Below are 18,222 nucleotides of genomic sequence, written 5' to 3'. Positions count from 1 at the left end.
AACAGTTTCTCTGATATCACGAACAGATGTTGAAGAATTTACACATTCGTTTACAGTTTTTCGTTTATAAGTGAAGTTCGATAAAACCTGCATCTCACCTGTTGTCCTGACGAACCAATCAGGACGCAGCTGAGAACGACATCAGTCTGATTGGAGACAGAAACCTGCTGTTTGATTTTATTATCGAATCCTGAAGAAACACGTGACGATTCATCAAATATTTCAGATAAAATCACATTAATCGATGAACTGATTATTTCCTCCAGGTTTAAATAAACTGCAGAACAAAATGAAATGTTAAAATCAGCTTAACTTATAAAGTGCAGTACCACCCAGGGGCTCTAAAAACTTTTGATGAAGTTAAATTAATTAAAAATAAACTAATAGAAACACATTGTGGAGGTGAACTTCTAATTGTTATTATTAACAAATGATAGTTTTTTTTTTTTTTAAATACTATTATTTAAAATGATTAAATTCGCTTTAATTTAATCAGTGAAGATGTTTTATGACGACAGCTGGTGATGTCACACTCTGCTCATAAAATAAAGACGTCCACCTGATGAGAAAAAATGTGATCTTTATAAAAAAGGATTCAGGTTACACATCAGCTCTTATTTTGTTTTTTTTACTTCCTGTCCCCCTCCCCCACACCAAAAAATAAACAAACTCAAAGACTACAGAAAAAGAAGATCAAAATAAAAGTGGAAACATTTCTGTGTCGCTCAGCAGGTCTGTAAACACATTTGTTTGTACATTTTTCAGTTGTAAACAAACAAAGATCCGATTCACAGAAAATCAATTTAACTTTCATCAAAACATCATAAATTTCAAGGATTTAAATCCAAAGTCTGAAGATTAAATCAACATTTTCAGATCTTTGATTGTTTATTGAACAGCAAACATTTCAACACATCAACAACTGTCAATCATTCTTAGTGCAACGTTGTTGTTTTCATGGCTTTATCTTCAAACAGGCGGCGCCGCCTGCAGGCGAGCAGCAGGGACGAAAACACCCACAAACTCAGCAGAATAAAAAAAATAAAGACAAAATAAGATAAAGGAGTTCAGTGATTACATTCAGTTTTGATTTCTGATTCTTTGGCGACAGGAAGTCACTTGTTTATTTCAGAATTTGTCCTCTGAAAAATAACAACAACAAAATACGCAGAACCAACAGAAAACTAGCGAGAACCTTCAAAATAAAAGCCGTTAATGCTGCTGTGACTGAACCTTTATGTTTTGAATATACTTTGTCCGTGTTAACATGTTAGCATGTTTATATTGAGGGTTACTACGTCAGCAACAAACCACATAACTGATGAAGACTGCTCTGATTGGACGGCTCTGATTGGAGAGTTCTGATTGGACCTGCCTTGTGCGATGGTCCAAATCTGTTTATATTTCTTAAACAGTCGCAGCTTTTCCATAAATCCCCCTCCTTCATCAACGTTTAACATAATTAATAGAATATATTTAATACAAATTAGCTGCTGACAGGAAGTGGAGCTACTGACAGGAAGTGACCTCACTGCTGGTTGTTGTTCAGTTTCAGGAAGCGCTGTGACTTCTGTCTCACCATGCAGTGCTGCTGCTGTGCCACCTGAGCGTCAGATATGGCCGCGTACAGCTTCTGTGGGTGACCATAGCAACCAGGTGAGAGGGGGGGAGGGGCCACACAGAAAACAGGAAGTAAACACAGAGACAGACAGACAGACAGACACAGTACCTGAGCAGTGTTTGAGTCTGTGAGCTGAACGCTCCTCACCGACTCCTGACCGTCCTTCTTCGGCAGCTTCAACCTTTGCTGCTCCTGAAACACAAACAAACAAACAAACAAGCAAACAAGTGAAATGAAAGAACGTCAGCTCCTCCTCCTCCCTCAGTGGACACTCTTCCATCTTTGTTTGTGTTGACTGATCCGAGTTGTACTTTCAGCGTTGTTTCGGTACCTTGCAGTAAATCTTGAGCTCAGTTCCCGCCACAGCCGGAGGACGATAGAAGTTCTCGAACAAACACTCCCACTCTTTGTTGAAGTGACCCACGAAGTCGATCTCCTTCACGCACATCACCCTCCTACACAACAACAACAACAGAGTACAATACTTACAATACTGTAAACAACAAGAGTAAACAATACTGTAAAAACAACAGACAGAGAAAATAATAATGTAAACAATGACAAAAAGAGTAAATAATACTGTAAACAACAGAGTAAATAATACCATGAACAACAACAAATAGAGTAAATAATACTGTAAAGAACACAGAGTAAATAATACTGTTAACAACAACAAAGTAAATAAGTGTAAACAACAACTACAGAGTAAACAATACTGTAAAAAAACAACTACAGAGTAAACAACAACAACAGTAAATATCACCACACAACAACAGTAATATTTTAAACAACACAAACACTAAATAATATTGTAAGAAATACTGAAACAACAACAAACAAGAAATACAGTAATCAACAACAAAAAAACAGAGTAACTAATACTGTAAACAACAACAAACAAATTATACTGTAAATAACAACAAAACAAGAAATAATAAAGTAAGCAACATAAACAAATACAAATTACACTGTAAACAACAAAGAATACAGTAAACAAGAAGAAGAACAACACAGGTGTGAGAGTGTGTCTGACCTGTTGGTGACCAGGATGTTGGTCTTCCTGTGTCCTGGATACTGACAGTGATCTCTGAACGCTTCACCTTCCAGCTGTTTGATCTCCGAACGCTGCAAACACAAACAACAGGCCATAAGCACACCACAAAACAAACAAACAAACACAGTAAACATTTTATTTATGAACTGTCTGTGATTATGAAACTGACTTCGTTCAGGTGAGCTATTGATCCAACATTAATCCATCATCAGGTTGTTTAAAACTCTGACAGGTCGTCCGTCACTCACCGCTGCAGCTCGTCTCAAACGAAGGACCGACCTTTGACCCAGGAACTAACGGAGGCTCAAAGGTTCTGTCTGTTTTCTACCCGACTCACGTCATCAACAACACTAAACCCACCAGCTGCTGATAGCTTTAAATGATAAATGATAAATAATCCTGCTAGCGTGCCCCAGCTGGTGCTCGGCCTAAACCTTCCTGCAGGAACTGAAGCTGCAGACTTTCTGTTCCATGAGGTTTTTGGGAACAGGAAGAGACTTCAGGGAGGAAGATGAGAGTGAAGAGAAATGTTTTATTAAACAGAAAGGTTACACACTCTGAGGTCAGAGGTCAGAGGTCATGCATCAGACTGGAATATACAAAGAAACACAGATATTAAACAGCTGCTATTCATTTACAATTTGGGGATGAAGTTGGAGGTGATGCTACATCGTTTACAAAATTATTGTACAGCAGGCGGTCGTCACGGCTTCATAGTAAAATAATTTCCACTGTTTGAAGAAATAAAACAGAAGAAATGGTTCTAAATCAAAACTATTTCTTTATAAATGTAAGAAACAAAAATTAAAAAAAATAAAAGCAGAAATGTTTTGTCTAGAAAAAGAACAGAGTAAAAATGTTGGAGGTACGAGAGCAGAGTTTGGCATGCAGAGAAACCTGAATCAGCACAATACTCAGATTACAGTGGAATATTCATCGTGAAGCTCCGATCGATCGGAGGGATTATTGATTATAGATTATAGTCTGCAAAAGCACTTAAAGCGGAAGTTGATCTGGCAGAAGGTTGTTTACTCCTCCTCAGGCTGCATGTGGCACAAACACAGAAGAAAAAGAAGGAGAACAAAGGAGTTAGAAAAAGAAATGAGGAGAATCTACAAATCTACTGAACCTGAATCCGGAGTATTTCCTCTCTGATGACTCCGTGTGTTATTTATCGAAATTATATTTTTGAGTTGCGAGGCGACTAATTAGAAAACAAAACTTTCTGGTGTGTTTTCCATCGACTGATGTTTCTGTCACTCCGAACTGTCTGTTTGAGCTCTGAGCTGTTATCTGTGAATGTTTGTTTGTTTTTATCTGTGAAGGTTTGTTTGTTTTTATCTGTGAAGGTTTGTTTGTTTTTTATCTATAAATGTTTGTTTCTTTTTATCTGTGAAGGTTTGTTTGTTTTTAATCTATGAATGTTTGTTTGTTTTATTTATGAATGTTTGTTTGGTTTTATCTGTGAAGGTTTGCTTGTTTTTATCTATGAATGTTTGTTTTTATCTGTGAAGGTTTGTTTGTTTTTGTCTGTGAAGGTTTGTTTGTTTTTTATCTATAAATGTTTGTTTCTTTTTATCTGTGAAGGTTTGTTTGTTTTTATCTATGAATGTTTGTTTTTAATCTGTAAATGTTAGTTTGTTTCTAATCCGTGAATGTTTGTTTGTTTTTAATCTGTAAATGTTTGTTTCAAATCTGTGAATGTTTGTTTGTTTTTAATCTGTAAATGTTTGTTTGTTTCAAATCTGTGAATGTTTGTTTGTTTTTAATCTGTAAATGTTTGTTTATTAAAATCTGTAAATGTTTGTTTGTTTGTTTTAATCTGTGAATGTTTGTTTGTTTTAATCTATGCATGTTTGTTTGTTTTAATCTGTGAATGTTTGTGTGACATCACGTCGTTGTGTAAACGGTGAAAGTGATGGAACCTGGAAGAGGTCGAATCCCTGCGACTCCGTCAGGTCATATGGTCGGATGATACCGTCCTCCCGGATCAGACGCACTGGACGCAGTTTGGTCACTTCCTCTGTCGACTCGGCCACTCTGATGTGACACACACACACACACACACACACACACACACACACACACACACACACACACACACACACACACACACACACACACACACACACAGAGGTTATAGGAGTCACCTGACTGAATCTCTGGTTAAAGTCAGCGTGTCAGATCCGGTTTACAGAAGTCGGACTCAGGTTGGTTCGATGATGCACACGATGCTGCGGTCAGGTGGGACGTTCTCACCTGTGGCCTCTACAGCGACAGCATGAAACAGCAACGTCAACAGGTTATCAGGAAGTGACTAATGTGTCACGTGACAGATGGACCCTCCACACAGAGGAGGAGGATGAGGAAGAGGATGAAGGCCACTGAGGCTGCTGGGAAATGTTTCGGCACCAGAAGCCGGTTGTCGAGGCAACGACAGATTTAATTTAAAGTATAAATGTTTGAATGTGTTTCATCTGCAGCTGCAGTTTATTTTTTTTCAATTTTTTTTTTATATTAAAGCTGGAAAAGTTCTGAGACACAAAATGTCTCATTCAGGTTCTGATCATCTCATATTTACATTTCTATTATAACGAATTATAGAAATATATTTCAAAATTCAAAGTATTTTATAACATTTAAATATTACTGTTTGGATATACAGTGAACCCTCGCTATAACGCGGTTCACCTTTCACGGTCTCGCTGCTTCACGGATTTGCATCGTGCATTGTGTTCTGCATTCTGATTGGCTAAACAGTCTCTCCGCTTCTTCTCTACCTGTTTGTCAATAACGTTGCGGTTTAATATGTACACGTACGTAAAACAGCTCGCCAAATTAAAAATAATCGATGGTGGCATGTCGGTTTATAAGAATCTTTTTGCCCAGAAGAAAAAAGAGCGACAACAACTACCGATAACTATGTTCTTCTCTCGAAAAACCACACCTGCACCGCCGGCTTTAGAAGAAAGAACCGCTGCAGAGCGGAGTCAGGATGCAGCGGCTCAGTCAGAAGAGCCGTGAAATACACGAGTCACTATTTGTCCGACTGTACTTTGTATTTGTTTTTCATAATCATTTTTCATTTCCTCCCGTTCTAATCCAATGACTCGGGTCGCAGTGGGGCGGTGCCGATCTCAGCAATTTGAAGCCTTCAGTTCGTATTGATGATTAAAATTATTATTTTACAGTACAGTAGTTATTTGTAAAAAAAAACATTTATACAGTACTTTTATTTGTTAAACAAATGCTTGGGCCTGTAAAAAGGTTTTGTTCTTTGGTTTCAATGTATTATGGAGTATTTCATTGTATAATAATTGTAAAAAAAATAAAGGTTACTACTTCACGGATTTCGCCTATCACGGTTTCTATTTGGAACGTAACCCCCGCGATAAACGAGGGTTCACTGTATTTACAAACATCAACTAGTGTTTACAAATGTTCCTCCTCCTTGGTTGGATGCAGGTGTTTACAGATAGTTCATGTTTACAAATATTTCAAAGTGGAGCAGTTTTTTTCTTTGATGCAGCTTGATGTTCTCCAACAAACAAACAAACAAACAAACAAACAAACAGAAAACACTGTGGCTGTTAGTGTTTCTGAACATCACCAGCTGTTGACTCACAATGCTGCAACAAGCTGAGGGGCTCAAAGATGGGAGGGGTTACGAGCAGTGTTAGACTGATGGATGACGTGGCGAGCATGAATCGGTCCAGGCTCGATGGAAGAGGAGTTTTATTTTGACACAATGCAGCGACTTACCGTCCGTCCGCTGCGACATTCAAACAAGCAAACATGAAACAGCTGCAGGTTAAAGCTCGGCGCCCTCATCACTGCTCGGACGTCAACGCAGGCAGCGATTCAAGGCTCGGCTTTAACATGAAAAAAAAACTAAAAATACTCACGCACACAGACACCGAGAAAAAAAAAGAAAGAACAAAGAAAACTCCCGACGATGAGAACAACAACAACACGAGACAGAAAACAAAAGCAGAACGTGAACATTAGTGAAGAAACAGACAAACACAGTGAAGCACACAGAAAACAGGAAGTTGTTCAGTCGGAGGGACAAAGTGAGGAGAGACGCAGAAACTACCTGAGAGGCAGCGAACAGCGACGTGAGGGTGGAGTGAAAAATACCTCTGGATGCCCTGGAAGGTGCTGCTGGCCATGTCCACGATGCCGCCGGTCGGCCGGGCAACCACGCCCACCAGACCTTTACCGATGCCCTTAAAGAAGCCCGCCGCGCCCTCCTTCTTCGCCCCTACGGAGAAACACAGGAAATCCTCATCTTGCAATAATCAACGCAAAATTTAAGCAAACTCAGCAATATTTGCGTGAGCGTACAATTTAAAAACCAAAAATTCCCGCTATTTTTTTTTCTGCTAAAGATTCGTCTTCAGAATCTGTGCTGAAAAGTATTAATGACATGAAGTAAGTCTTTTATAACAAAACTCGCTTTACTAACAACAATAGCTCCTCATTTACAATCAGAAAGACACTGCTCCTGTTTTCTAATCACCAAATAAAACAGGAAGTGACGGGGTTTGTGGGAAATGTGTTCTTCACATTAAAATGATGTGATTAAATGTTTGTGATCAAAGGAAGTGATTCCATATTACTGGATGTTAAATGAGTTTTGTCCACACGTCCAGTTGTCAGAGACGTCTCTTTGTTTGTTTCATCCAGCAGGTCTATGTGTTGAATGAACATGAATTAAACAGCATCTAAAGCTCTTATTTTGAAAGGCTGATGTTGTCCTTGTTTCTATATTCCAGTCACAGACGGTCTGTTCTGGAAACATACGCAGCTTTTAGGACCTTTTATTGCCATGGTTCTCTAAATTCAATAAATAAAAATAAAAATAGAATTAAAATACGTAATTATGATGAGCAGCAGGATTGTTATCAAAGGAAGTGATTACACATTCATTCGTTTATCAGGTAGTGCTTAAAAAATTAAAATAAAATAAAAAATTTCTTTCCAGACTTCCAATTCTTTGATTCCCCCAATTTTACGCAAAAAAAATCTCACTTAAAACTCCACAAATTACATCTTTTGATAAAATCAAACATTATTAAATGGCAAAAATCACAAAAAAACCTCCTTGAGCAACTAATTAATCTCGGTTCTGTGTTTTCGAATGGATGTAAAGGAACACGCTGAGTCGGTGTTCAGGGGAACAACGTACCCTCCACAGGTTTGGTGACGATGCCCGTGACTCCACCGAAGACCCCCTGCAGAGACACAAAACGGTTACCGAGCTTCAACGGCACCGACAGCCGCATACGAGCAAACATTTGAAGCTCTTTGAAAACAGTAATTGAATGCAATTAAAGAAAAACTTCCAAAAACACGTGAAGTCATCGTCTCTGACCTTCAGCAGTCCTTTCCCTCCTTTCGCCAGACTCTCTCCGAAGTCTTTGGGCGGTCGGTTCATCTCCTCCCGGCGTTTCTGCTGGTACTCCTTATCCATGGTGATGGCCGCCAGACCTTTACCCACTGAACCCGTGATCCTGGAGACCATGCCGGCGGCGCCACCTGCAGGAGGGACACGGTCACTGACCACAGAGCTCCTTCTCCTTCGGCCCGACGGTGACTCACATCTCGTCGGCGCTCTTACCGACGGTGTGACCCAACAGGCTGCGGACGCCGATCACGAAACCCTCGGCGAACTCCTCCGGACCCTGAACGGCTCCCTGACGAACACAAACACAGCGACCGTCACCGTCGCACCTCCGAGAGGAAAGTTCACCCTTTACGAGTGTTCGGGATGTCTCACCTGGAACGGCTCATAGAAGAAGGCCTCCACGCCCTCGGACAGACCCCGGATCAGTCCGAACGGGTTTCCCAGGACGTCCAGACCCAGAACCAGGACGTACATCTGCTTCAGGAACTGCAGACAGAAAACAGAAGAAGGTTTATCTTGAACCAATCATCATCCATCAGTGATGTCATCAACCATCAGTGATGTCATCGTTTGTTTGTGAATGTTATGAATCCTCCAGTTCAGATTCTGTCCGTCACCATCTTTGTTAGTTCGGAGCGGTTTGGAGCAGGAAGTGACCATATTCGGACGAGCTGGGGGAGGAGCCAGAGGTAGATCTGACCTATCTGATCGGAAACCTGATGATACTACGTCCCGCCCACCGATAGCTGTAACCCGACTGCACCACAGGCCTGTCAATCAAACAGACACGCCCCCAAAAACAGGTCTTCTTGAATCTTCTTTTCTAATGAATGAGGGATTATTTTCAGATGGACCTCCAGAAAACTAAGAAGAAGGAGTGACTTTAGCTAACAACACCGAGATAACTGATGGACACATTTTATTCACTTTGGATTTGATGAGAGAAGTTGAATGGGAGTCTATGGAGCCGGAGGCTTTTTGGAGCCGACCTCTAGTGGCACTCGCTGGTATTGCAGCTGAAGACACTTCTGGATCAGAACCATTTTACAGACCTGAAGCTACGAACTCTTTTATAAACAGTCTGTGATCAGACATCGTTTCTTTTCGGGAGGTTTTAGAAGCACGAGGAGGAAAACGATCCAGGATTTCTGTTCTGTTCACTGCCATGTTTGTGTTTTTACAGCTGAGTGTCCACAAACGTCTCTGATCTGAAACTGTCTTTAACCTGCAGATCCTCGATGACCGGAAGAACGGAGGCGGTAACGTTACCTGCTCGCTGTAGTGTCGAGCCACCGCCCACATCAGCTTCTCTCTACGGTAGAACTGGTACTTCACCTCGAAGAAGGCCAGTCTGACGGAGACACCGAGACAAACGTCACGCACAGACACCCACTAACTTTGACTTTAGAAATGTGCAGCATATTTACAGCCCACAATGCAACAGTCTCACTTGAAGATGAGGTCGTCGACGTCGGTCAGCGTAGCTCCGATACTTTTCAGCAGCAGGTTGAGAGACTGAACAGCCGCCGTCTCCTGAGCCGAGTCGTCACCGCTGGAGCCGAGAGACAGACTGAGGTGGAGCTGAAAAAAAGGAAACGGTTTCATCTTTGGACGGTAGAGGGGGGGGGGGGGGGGGGGGGGGGGGGGGGGGGGGGGGGGGGGGGGGGGGGGGGGGGGGGGGGGGGGGGGGGGGGGGGGGGGGGGGGGGGGGGGGGGGGGGGGGGGGGGGGGGGGGGGGGGGGGGGGTTGAACTGTGTTCACAGACGATGGTTTTCACAAGTGTTCCTGAGCCCATGCAGTGATTTCCACTCCAGAATAGTGTGTTTTTAATGCAGTGCTGCCTGAGGGCCCGAAGATCACCACCATCCAATATTGGTTTCCAGCCTTGTCCCTTGTGTTCAGAGATTTCTCCAGATTCTCTGAATCTTTTAATGATATTATGAACCGTAGACGATGAAATCCACTAATTCTTTGTAGTTTTACGTTGAGGAACATTATTCTCAGATTGTTGAACTATTTTCCAACACAGTCTTTCAGAGTGGTGAACCTCTCCCCATCTTCACTGCTGAGACTCTCCCTCTCTGAAATCATCTTTTATACCCAATCATGTTACTGATCTGTTGCCATGGTAACCTCATTAGTTGAGATGTTCCACCAGGTGTTTTTTTTTTTAATCGTTACACAACTTTTCCAGTCTTTTATTGCCCCCGTTTTTTGAAACATGTTGATGGCATCAAATTCAAAATGAGCAGATATTTTTTAATTAAATAATAAAATTTCTCAGTTTCAACATTTGATATGTTGTTGTTGGTCTATTTTTAATTAAATGAGTTTACAGAATTGACAAATCATCACATTCCGTGTTTATTTACATTTTACAAAGCGTCCCAACTTTATGGGAAACAGGGTTTTGAACAGAGACAGCTGCAGAAGAAGTTCTGACTGAGCGCGCTCACCTTGATCGGTGAGATGTGGAAATGTTCGAAGAAGCTGAGACCCGACGTGTCGGTCAGCGACGCCTCCATCAGCTCAGCCTGCAGACGCTGCAGATCTCCTTCGATCAGCCCTGACTGAAACACAAACACCAGCGCCGACACGTTAACCCTTTGCGTGCCGTTCCTGGAGTCAAACCATCAACCAGCTGCCTCGCTCTACCTTCTGCCTGTCGGCCCGCGGGTCAGCGGCCGGCGTGAACAGAGCCAAGATGGCGCCCAGGAAACCCTGATCGATCTTCACTGCCATCTCCTGAACCAGAGCCATGAAATACCTGAAACACAAAACGTCCATCAGTGACTGCGGAGCTCGTCGTCCGGCTGCTGCAGCTAATATGTTAACAGAGAGTTAAAAACACATCTAAACTCCTAGCAGACGTCTGGAGCTCCTCAGGGTTCAGTTGTTGGTCCTCTGTACTTTACATTTGGTTCAAAATGATTTAATTCTACGCAACCGGTTTCTGGTTTAAAGTCAAGTTAAACTGGTTAACGATTTAAATTCAACTAGTTGAACTGGTTCTGGCTCACTTGAACTGCATGACGTTGCTGTACTGGTTGAACCTGGTGATGATGGACACGTCGATGAAGGGCTTCGGCTCTGCAGAGGCAGAAGGAAGACACGCTCAGATCATCAACAGTCGGATCAGAGACGGGAAGCAGGTGAAGATGTCTCACCTGAGTCCAGAGCGATGGACTTCGGAGGAGGAACCGGATGGAAGACGATGGGGAAGATGGCTCCTGGCAGCTGGTTGTCCACCTGCACACAAACACCACATCAGTCACGAAGGGGAGTGTTTCTGGACAGGTGTGTGACCGGGTGTGTGTTTACCTGCAGCCAGTGCAGCTGGGCTCTCAGGCTTCGCTGGTGCGGCGACTGCTTGAACTCCACCTGGATACCGGACAGGAAGTTCCTCCTCACCGGGCAGCAGATCGGCTGACGCATCATCATGTTGGCTGGACTGAGGTTCACCTGACAACCAGTGACATCACACACTCCAGGTCAGCTCATTGGACCAATCCGCATGGAGTCTGTTAGTATGTGTGTTGACCTCTGACCTCCAGGTTGGTCTCCAGTTTGACCCAGCCCCCCTGCGTCTTCCCGCTCTGCTGACTCTGGTAGGTTTTCTCCAGCAGGTTGATGTTCTTCTGACTGAACGGCTTCCAGCGATTCTTCGGCTTCATCTCCCAAACCACACCTGAGCTGTAACACACACACACACACTTGAGCTGTAACACACACACACACACGAGCTGTAACACACACACACACTTGAGCTGTAACACACACACACACACTTGAGCTGTAACACACACACACACACGAGCTGTAACACACACACACACACACACACACACACACACTGAGATGCACACACACACACACGAGCTGTAACACACACACACACTTGAGCTGTAACACACACACACACACGAGCTGTAACACACACACACACTTGAGCTGTAACACACGCGCACACGCGCACACACACACACACACCTGAGATGCAACAGACTTGATTTGATTTTTTGATTTGATACACTTTATTAATCCCCGAGGGGAAATGTCTTCACTACAGCAGGGGGGCTCTCAGGGGGGAGATGCTGCAGCAGGCTGCCACTAGCGCGGCGCCAGGTAACCTGACCTGAGGTGCATGTTTTTGGATGATGGGAGGAAGCCGGAGAACCCGGAGAGAACCCACGCAAGCACAGGGAGAACATGCAAACTCCGCACAGAAAGGCCCAGGACCGGATTTGAACCCAGAACCTTTTTGCTGTGAGGTGACAGTGCTAACCACTGCACCACCGTGCCGCGTGACTTCCCTGGTCCGGTGTTGTTGTTTACCTGGTCATGTGTTGTTGTTGTTTACCTGGTGATACCGATGTAAGCGATCTCCTGCCGGCTGCTGTTGTTGATCAGCGACACTCCGAGGTTCTGCAGCGACACCTTCACTTCCTGTTGAAACTGTTCGAGCTCTTCGGCCTGCCGAGCCTTCGTTACCACGCCGACGTCCTCGGTGAACAGCAGCACCCGCTGGCGTCCGTCCAGGAAGGAAACCCAGTGGACCTGAGACTGGTTGTCGTAGGAGAACTGACCCACCGCGTCCTGAGCGGACAGAGACGGACCGTGAGCGTGTTGGTCGTCCTGATTAACGGTCTTTGTGGGGACACTGATGTACCTGGCTGCTCCCACAAAGACCGAAACGTCAGCCAGTCGGTATGTGAGGGAGGGAAAAGTGTGTCTGTTTACAGCTGCAGTCATTTACTGTTTGGCCACTTGGGGGCAGCAGAACATCTGCTGTGGCTAATATGTTAGCAAAAGGCTAAATAAACTTTCGACATCCAGACACAAGAGAGTCTGGGGTTCCTCAGGGTTCTATTGTTGGTCCTCTGCATTTTACATTTAGTTCAATAGGATATATTTCAACATGTTCAGTTGTTATGAAGCTTGAAAGTTCCACAGACAGATAGGAAGCAGGCTTTGAGTGAAGAGTTTTGGTCCAAATCAAGAACAGCTGCTTCTTTACAACGTGATTATTTAAACCAGTATTCAGCATCTTTTAGCTCCGTGTTTGATCTCCAGCTCCGTACAGGTCGTAAAATTAAAGTCTGAATTAAAGTCTGATTAAAGTCTGAATTAAAGTGTTATCAAAATCTAATTGAAGGCAAGTTGAAGTCTGAATTAAAGTCTAAATAAAGTCTGAATTAATGTCAAACTAAAATCTGAATAAAGTCTACTTAAAGTCTGAATTACAGTCTGATTTCAGTCTAATTAAAGTAAGAATTAAAGTCTAAATAAGTCTAATTTACAGTCAAAATAATTCTGAATTAAAATCTAACTAAAATAACTAAACAACCTCGTCCTCCCGTCATCATCACACGCAGTTAGTCGTTGGTGTAAAAACGCTGATGCGACCAGATCAGACCTTCAGCAGGTCCAGTTCTCCTGAATGCTCCATGCAGCTCCAGCTGAGCGTTCGAACCCCCGTCGGGTCGTCCCACGCAAACCGCCGCTCCTCGTTGGGTTTGAGCTGATGAAGCGTCGCTGAGCCGCTGAGGAGGAGATGTTTCATTCACCATGATTTTACTTCACTTCAGACCACGACGAGCTCTGATTCTTCAAACACTCACACATCAACCGGACCTGACGCTGTTCATTGTGTGTGTGTGTGTGTGTGTGTGTGTGTGTGTGTGTGTGTGTGTGTGTGTGTGTGTGTGTGTGTGTGTGTGTGTGTGTGTGTGTGTTGACCTCTGACCTCTGCTTGTAGCTGATGGTGACCCAGGGCGTGTGGTTGATCAGCAGGGCGGGAGCTGCTCCTTCGTAATAGTCCGTGAAGCTGATGACGGTGGAGTGATCCGAGATGTTCACGTCCACGATGATCCCGCCGCACTGAAAACACACCAACACGCGTGTAAATAAAAATAACAACAACCCTGAAGTACACTGAACCGTCAAGACTGAATCCCGATTGGTCGATCAGGCACTGACCATGTCCAGGCTCAGCAGGGTGCCGTTGTCCTGGTGACTGAAGAAGAAGGACTTGGAGGTGGAGTCAGAGCCGACCACACGGAGACACAACTTCCCCGAGCTGGTCTCTGGCCACAGAGGGAGGCACTGCAACACAAACAACAACAACAACATAAACAACAACACAATGACATCATAAACATCTGGACTGTGGACTCTGGACTGACCTCGGTGGAGGACATGTAGTGCCACCTGGTGCTGGCGTCCGCGCGGACTTCTCCAACCTCCAGCTCGAAGGACGATGTGTTGACCAGCGTGTAAAACGGACTCATGGTGACGATCCGTGTCAGGTTGAAGCTGCTCATCTGGATACTCACTCCCACCTGGATGCATACAAGAGGGGAACCGGGTCAGACTCACAGCTGACCTCCACCGGCCCGTCACGGGAGGACGAGCACCGGCACACATCTGTGTCAAACATCTGGTTTAATGAGGTACCAGAAAGTCCATGTTGTTGGCGGGACAGCGAACGCAGCCGTAACTTCCCACCGTGTCCAGAGAAAAGCCGTCGGACCAGGAGCTGGTGGACACACACAGCTGGAGCTGCACAAACAACAACAACAACAACAGGTGATCAGGTGATCATGTGACCAGGGGGTCATGTGACCAGGTGACCAGGTGTTCCTCACCTTGCTCTTGCTGAACAGCGTCTTCTTCCTGAAGGAGAACAGGATGATGTCGCGGTAGTCGGCCGGGTGTTTGACGCTGACGTCCTCGGCCCGGTATTGCAGAACCCGGGACGTCTTGTTGATGATCCAGTACGGGCTGAACAGCGACAGCAGCAGGCGGCTTGTCGTCCTCGTCACGTGCACGCTCACGTCCACCGTCATGTTGATGTCCGAATCGCAGGTGAGACACACGGCAAAGAACTCGGGCATCTCGGGCTCGATCCGGACGTGTCCGTGCCAGTCGCGGCCCTGATACCTCATCAGAACCAGGGACAGAATCTCACCGGACACTCGGGCGTGCAGCAGGTCCGACGTGCTGCCTTCCTGGAGCTCGTAGCTGTCGGCTGAGCTCTGAAGGGACAAACGGGACCAGAAGAGACCAGGAGAGACCGGGAGAGACCGGGTCAGTCAGGTTTCATGAGCAAATAAAATAAACATTTATTATTTTTGAGTAATGAATCAGAAGTTCTGCCGGTTCTGCTGTACCTCCATCAGGTAGCAGATGGTGTAGGGCAGCAGGTTGCGTAGTGTGGCGACAGGGTGGAGGTGGATGACGTAGGCGGGGTCCCAGTCCTCCACTCCGTGGCGGGCGATGTGCCGCAGGTCGTCAGGGACGGCCAGCGTTCCGACCATCAGCGGCAGCAGGCTGCCGTCGGACGCCGGACACTGCAGCAGCGAGTGCACCTCCGAGCTGCGGTGCACCTGCTCCTTCCAGGACACGCAGGTGGAGGACGCGCCATACTGACCGGCCAGGCGACCCGCCGGACGCACAAACAGCTGACACCTGCGGGACGGAGGAGGACGAGGCCGTCAGCGATCGCCTGGAGGCGCCACAGACACCAAAACACTGCTGTCCCGATGTTTACGTCTGAATTTAATTCAGATTAAAGTCTGATTAAAGGTCCCCCGTGCTGCTGAGCAGGGCAGTGTGACGCTACCTGTATGTTTCCAAGGTGACGTGAAACTCCCTTTCGGGTTCGGCCTGTCCGACGCTCTGCAGACTCCTGGAGGCGGGGCAGTACTTCAGGACGGCGAACGGCACCGAGAAGTGGTTCCTGATCTGAAACAGAACCGGTCAGAGAGGTGAGTCGGTGCCGGCGGGTCCGTGCGTTCAGTCCGAGGCGTTCGAGGTTCTGACCTGCAGCGGCGAGCGGACGGTGATGACCTTGTTGCCGTCGGCGGCGTCGATCTGCAGCAGCACGGAGATGGCCTCCTGCAGCATCGGGCCGCGGATGTTGTAGAGGCGCCGACCCGGTTTGTCCACGGCGATGTTGGAGATCTCGCTGTATCCGGAGGGAACTGCAGGTTTCAGAGAGAAACGCCGTCACTCAAACCGGCAACTCAGAGAAACAACGAACAGTGACAACGCAGCCGGAAGGGGGCGGAGCCTGACCGACGGTGAGGTTGAACAGGCAGCTCTCCTGCCGCTCCAGAGCCGACAGTTTGCCTCTGGACGACGGCTCGAACACCGAGTGCTCCAGGTCCATGGTCTGGTCTACCGACAGCTCGTGCAGCTTTCCCTGCGCCACCGACGCCACCGGCCTCAAGTTGGCGCTGTGCTGCACAATAAGGGGGATCCCCAGGGAGTTCCTGATGGTGAAGGGGGCCTTCTCCTTCAGAGAGCAATCAAAGGTGGAGGCGGTGCCCTCGGAGAACGCCTGACGGAAAACACAGCGCGGAAAAACGTCACATGATAAACATCCTGTTCAAAAATATATATTTTGACTCTCTGGCGCCCTCTGTTGGAGGTTGTCTCTGTGCACCTTGGCGAGGTTGTGGAAGACGTTGAGGCTGCTCCGGGACACGGTGATGTTCATGGTGTCTTTGGAGTAGATGTTGACAGCGGTGCGAGGTTCAGGGAGGACTACGAAGTCGTCTCCGTGTACCGGACTCTTGTCCTGGACCGGGTTGGTCTTCATCTGCAGGAAAACAAAAACACACAGTCAGCGTGGTGTATGTTTAGACTCGGCTGTTTGAATGGGAGTTTAATATTAATAACGAATAACAATATACGAGACATCACATCTGTAGCAAACAGCTAACAGTACCTCCAGCTCCAGGTTCCACCTGCGTTGGCCGCTGTCGACTCGTTCGATCAGAGGCTCCCACACGGCGTGGATCTCATTGAAGTAGTTCACCTGCAAATTCAGGTTCAGGTTCAGGTTCAAGATCAGGTTTAAAATCAAGATCAAGATCAGGTTCAGGTTCAGGTTTAAAATCAAGATCAGGTTCAGGTTCAGGTTTAAAATCAAGATCAAAATCAGGTTCAGGTTCAGGTTTAAAATCAAGATCAAAATCAGGTTCAGGTTCAGGTTTAAAATCAAGATCAGGTTCAGGTTCAGGTTTAAAATCAAGATCAAGATCAGGTTCAGGTCTCACCTCCAGCGTCATGTCCGCTTTAAACTGCAGCAGAGACGACCAGTTTTTGGCTGATCCGCTGAAGGAGGATTCGGCCAGCAGTAGAGGGACGGTCCGATGACCCAAACCGGACTCCAGAGTCACCTGGACCACCTGGAGGGGGGGAGGGGAGCTCGTTAACAGGAAGCAGACCTGAACATGTCGTTCTGAAGTTTCAAAATAAAACCTTTCAGTGAGAAGCGGAGGACGCCGCACCTTGATCGCGGCGCCGAAGCTCTCGCCGGCGTTGCGTCCGCCGGCGTCTCTGAAGCTCTCGGTGACCTCGTCGGCCGCGTCGACTCCCAGGAACCAGTGGTTACAGCTGTAGATGTTCATCACCGACCACAGGTCGCCGACCTCCGCCTTCGACTCCTCGCTCGGCTCGTCGCACTGCTTCTTCGTCATGGCGGCCGTGATGGTCATCACCGTGTTGAGGATGAACGGAGAGATCTGCAGGTCGGAGACACACGACGGTAAGTTCACCGACCGTCGGTCGGTTGTTACAGTAAAAAAATTAAGCTATTTTTCTTCTATTGTTAACGAGGAGTTCGTTGGCTCTTCGTGTTTTATTTTTATCGGAGCGTGAACCAACCTTAACGATGATTTCTTCCACCGTCACAGAGCCGCTCAACGGCTGGTTCGGTTGGGTTTTGGTTTCCAAGGCGACCGAGCAGGGTCTCAGCACCTGTTGGATGGAATCAGAATGAATTCAATCGAGTGAAACACTTATAGAAGAGCTGCTGGAGAGTCTGCGGGCGGATTCAGTTTCCATGGTGATCTCTCCGCGGTCACGTGATCTCACCGTGGTGATGGCGTTGTCCTCCTTGTCCCGGATGAAGGGGCAGGCGAGGACTCGGAGCTCCCTCAGGTTGGCCCTCGTGCTCTGGGCTCCGTCCTCGTCGGCCTGCAGGCTGAAGTCGCACTGGAACGAGGCCACGAGGGCCGGAGCGTCGGCCTTCATCAGGCTGGCCACGAACACCACCTCCGGGTCCACCACCACCGCCCGCAGACGGGTCCTGATGGGGGCGGAGCCTGCGGGGGACAGGACTGTTTT

At 46.4% G+C, this 18,222-nt stretch overlaps 1 protein-coding gene across 5 annotated transcripts in view; it reads right to left on the bottom strand.

Annotated features, from left to right (window-relative positions):
• Positions 1 to 563: 563 nt before the first annotated feature.
• vps13c (vacuolar protein sorting 13 homolog C) overlaps positions 564 to 18,222 on the bottom strand; it is a 41,764-nt gene continuing 24,105 nt past the window's right edge. For 4 of the 5 annotated variants that reach the window (XM_069718419.1, XM_069718420.1, XM_069718421.1 and 1 more), the window contains 35 exons: positions 17,971 to 18,200; positions 17,761 to 17,853; positions 17,385 to 17,618; positions 17,151 to 17,282; positions 16,820 to 16,909; positions 16,535 to 16,690; positions 16,165 to 16,429; positions 15,910 to 16,070; positions 15,710 to 15,831; positions 15,258 to 15,555; positions 14,733 to 15,122; positions 14,542 to 14,646; positions 14,271 to 14,426; positions 14,065 to 14,190; positions 13,832 to 13,965; positions 13,502 to 13,628; positions 12,446 to 12,681; positions 11,634 to 11,778; positions 11,407 to 11,547; positions 11,253 to 11,334; positions 11,106 to 11,175; positions 10,741 to 10,852; positions 10,542 to 10,655; positions 9,536 to 9,666; positions 9,355 to 9,436; positions 8,458 to 8,571; positions 8,299 to 8,374; positions 8,053 to 8,216; positions 7,867 to 7,912; positions 6,816 to 6,939; positions 4,601 to 4,715; positions 2,655 to 2,746; positions 1,953 to 2,076; positions 1,730 to 1,813; positions 564 to 1,633 (listed from right to left, as the gene is read on the bottom strand). In XM_069718419.1, the coding sequence (XP_069574520.1) occupies positions 1,529 to 1,633; positions 1,730 to 1,813; positions 1,953 to 2,076; positions 2,655 to 2,746; positions 4,601 to 4,715; positions 6,816 to 6,939; positions 7,867 to 7,912; positions 8,053 to 8,216; positions 8,299 to 8,374; positions 8,458 to 8,571; positions 9,355 to 9,436; positions 9,536 to 9,666; positions 10,542 to 10,655; positions 10,741 to 10,852; positions 11,106 to 11,175; positions 11,253 to 11,334; positions 11,407 to 11,547; positions 11,634 to 11,778; positions 12,446 to 12,681; positions 13,502 to 13,628; positions 13,832 to 13,965; positions 14,065 to 14,190; positions 14,271 to 14,426; positions 14,542 to 14,646; positions 14,733 to 15,122; positions 15,258 to 15,555; positions 15,710 to 15,831; positions 15,910 to 16,070; positions 16,165 to 16,429; positions 16,535 to 16,690; positions 16,820 to 16,909; positions 17,151 to 17,282; positions 17,385 to 17,618; positions 17,761 to 17,853; positions 17,971 to 18,200 (4,976 nt within the window). In that variant the 3' untranslated portion in view covers positions 564 to 1,528. Of the gene's footprint in view, positions 1,634 to 1,729; positions 1,814 to 1,952; positions 2,077 to 2,654; positions 2,747 to 3,187; positions 3,719 to 4,600; positions 4,716 to 6,815; positions 6,940 to 7,866; positions 7,913 to 8,052; positions 8,217 to 8,298; positions 8,375 to 8,457; positions 8,572 to 9,354; positions 9,437 to 9,535; positions 9,667 to 10,541; positions 10,656 to 10,740; positions 10,853 to 11,105; positions 11,176 to 11,252; positions 11,335 to 11,406; positions 11,548 to 11,633; positions 11,779 to 12,445; positions 12,682 to 13,501; positions 13,629 to 13,831; positions 13,966 to 14,064; positions 14,191 to 14,270; positions 14,427 to 14,541; positions 14,647 to 14,732; positions 15,123 to 15,257; positions 15,556 to 15,709; positions 15,832 to 15,909; positions 16,071 to 16,164; positions 16,430 to 16,534; positions 16,691 to 16,819; positions 16,910 to 17,150; positions 17,283 to 17,384; positions 17,619 to 17,760; positions 17,854 to 17,970; positions 18,201 to 18,222 lie in introns of those variants that run through there. The other variant, XM_069718422.1, reaches the window with a different exon arrangement.

Source organism: Brachyistius frenatus, unplaced genomic scaffold, assembly GCF_029030835.1.
Source record: "Brachyistius frenatus isolate BFR_SWC_R1_liver_20210118 unplaced genomic scaffold, ASM2903083v1 Contig_191, whole genome shotgun sequence".
NCBI classification, from domain to species: Eukaryota; Metazoa; Chordata; class Actinopteri; family Embiotocidae; genus Brachyistius; species Brachyistius frenatus.
Note: the sequence above shows the minus strand (reverse complement) of the source record. Positions and strands in the feature narration are given on the sequence as shown.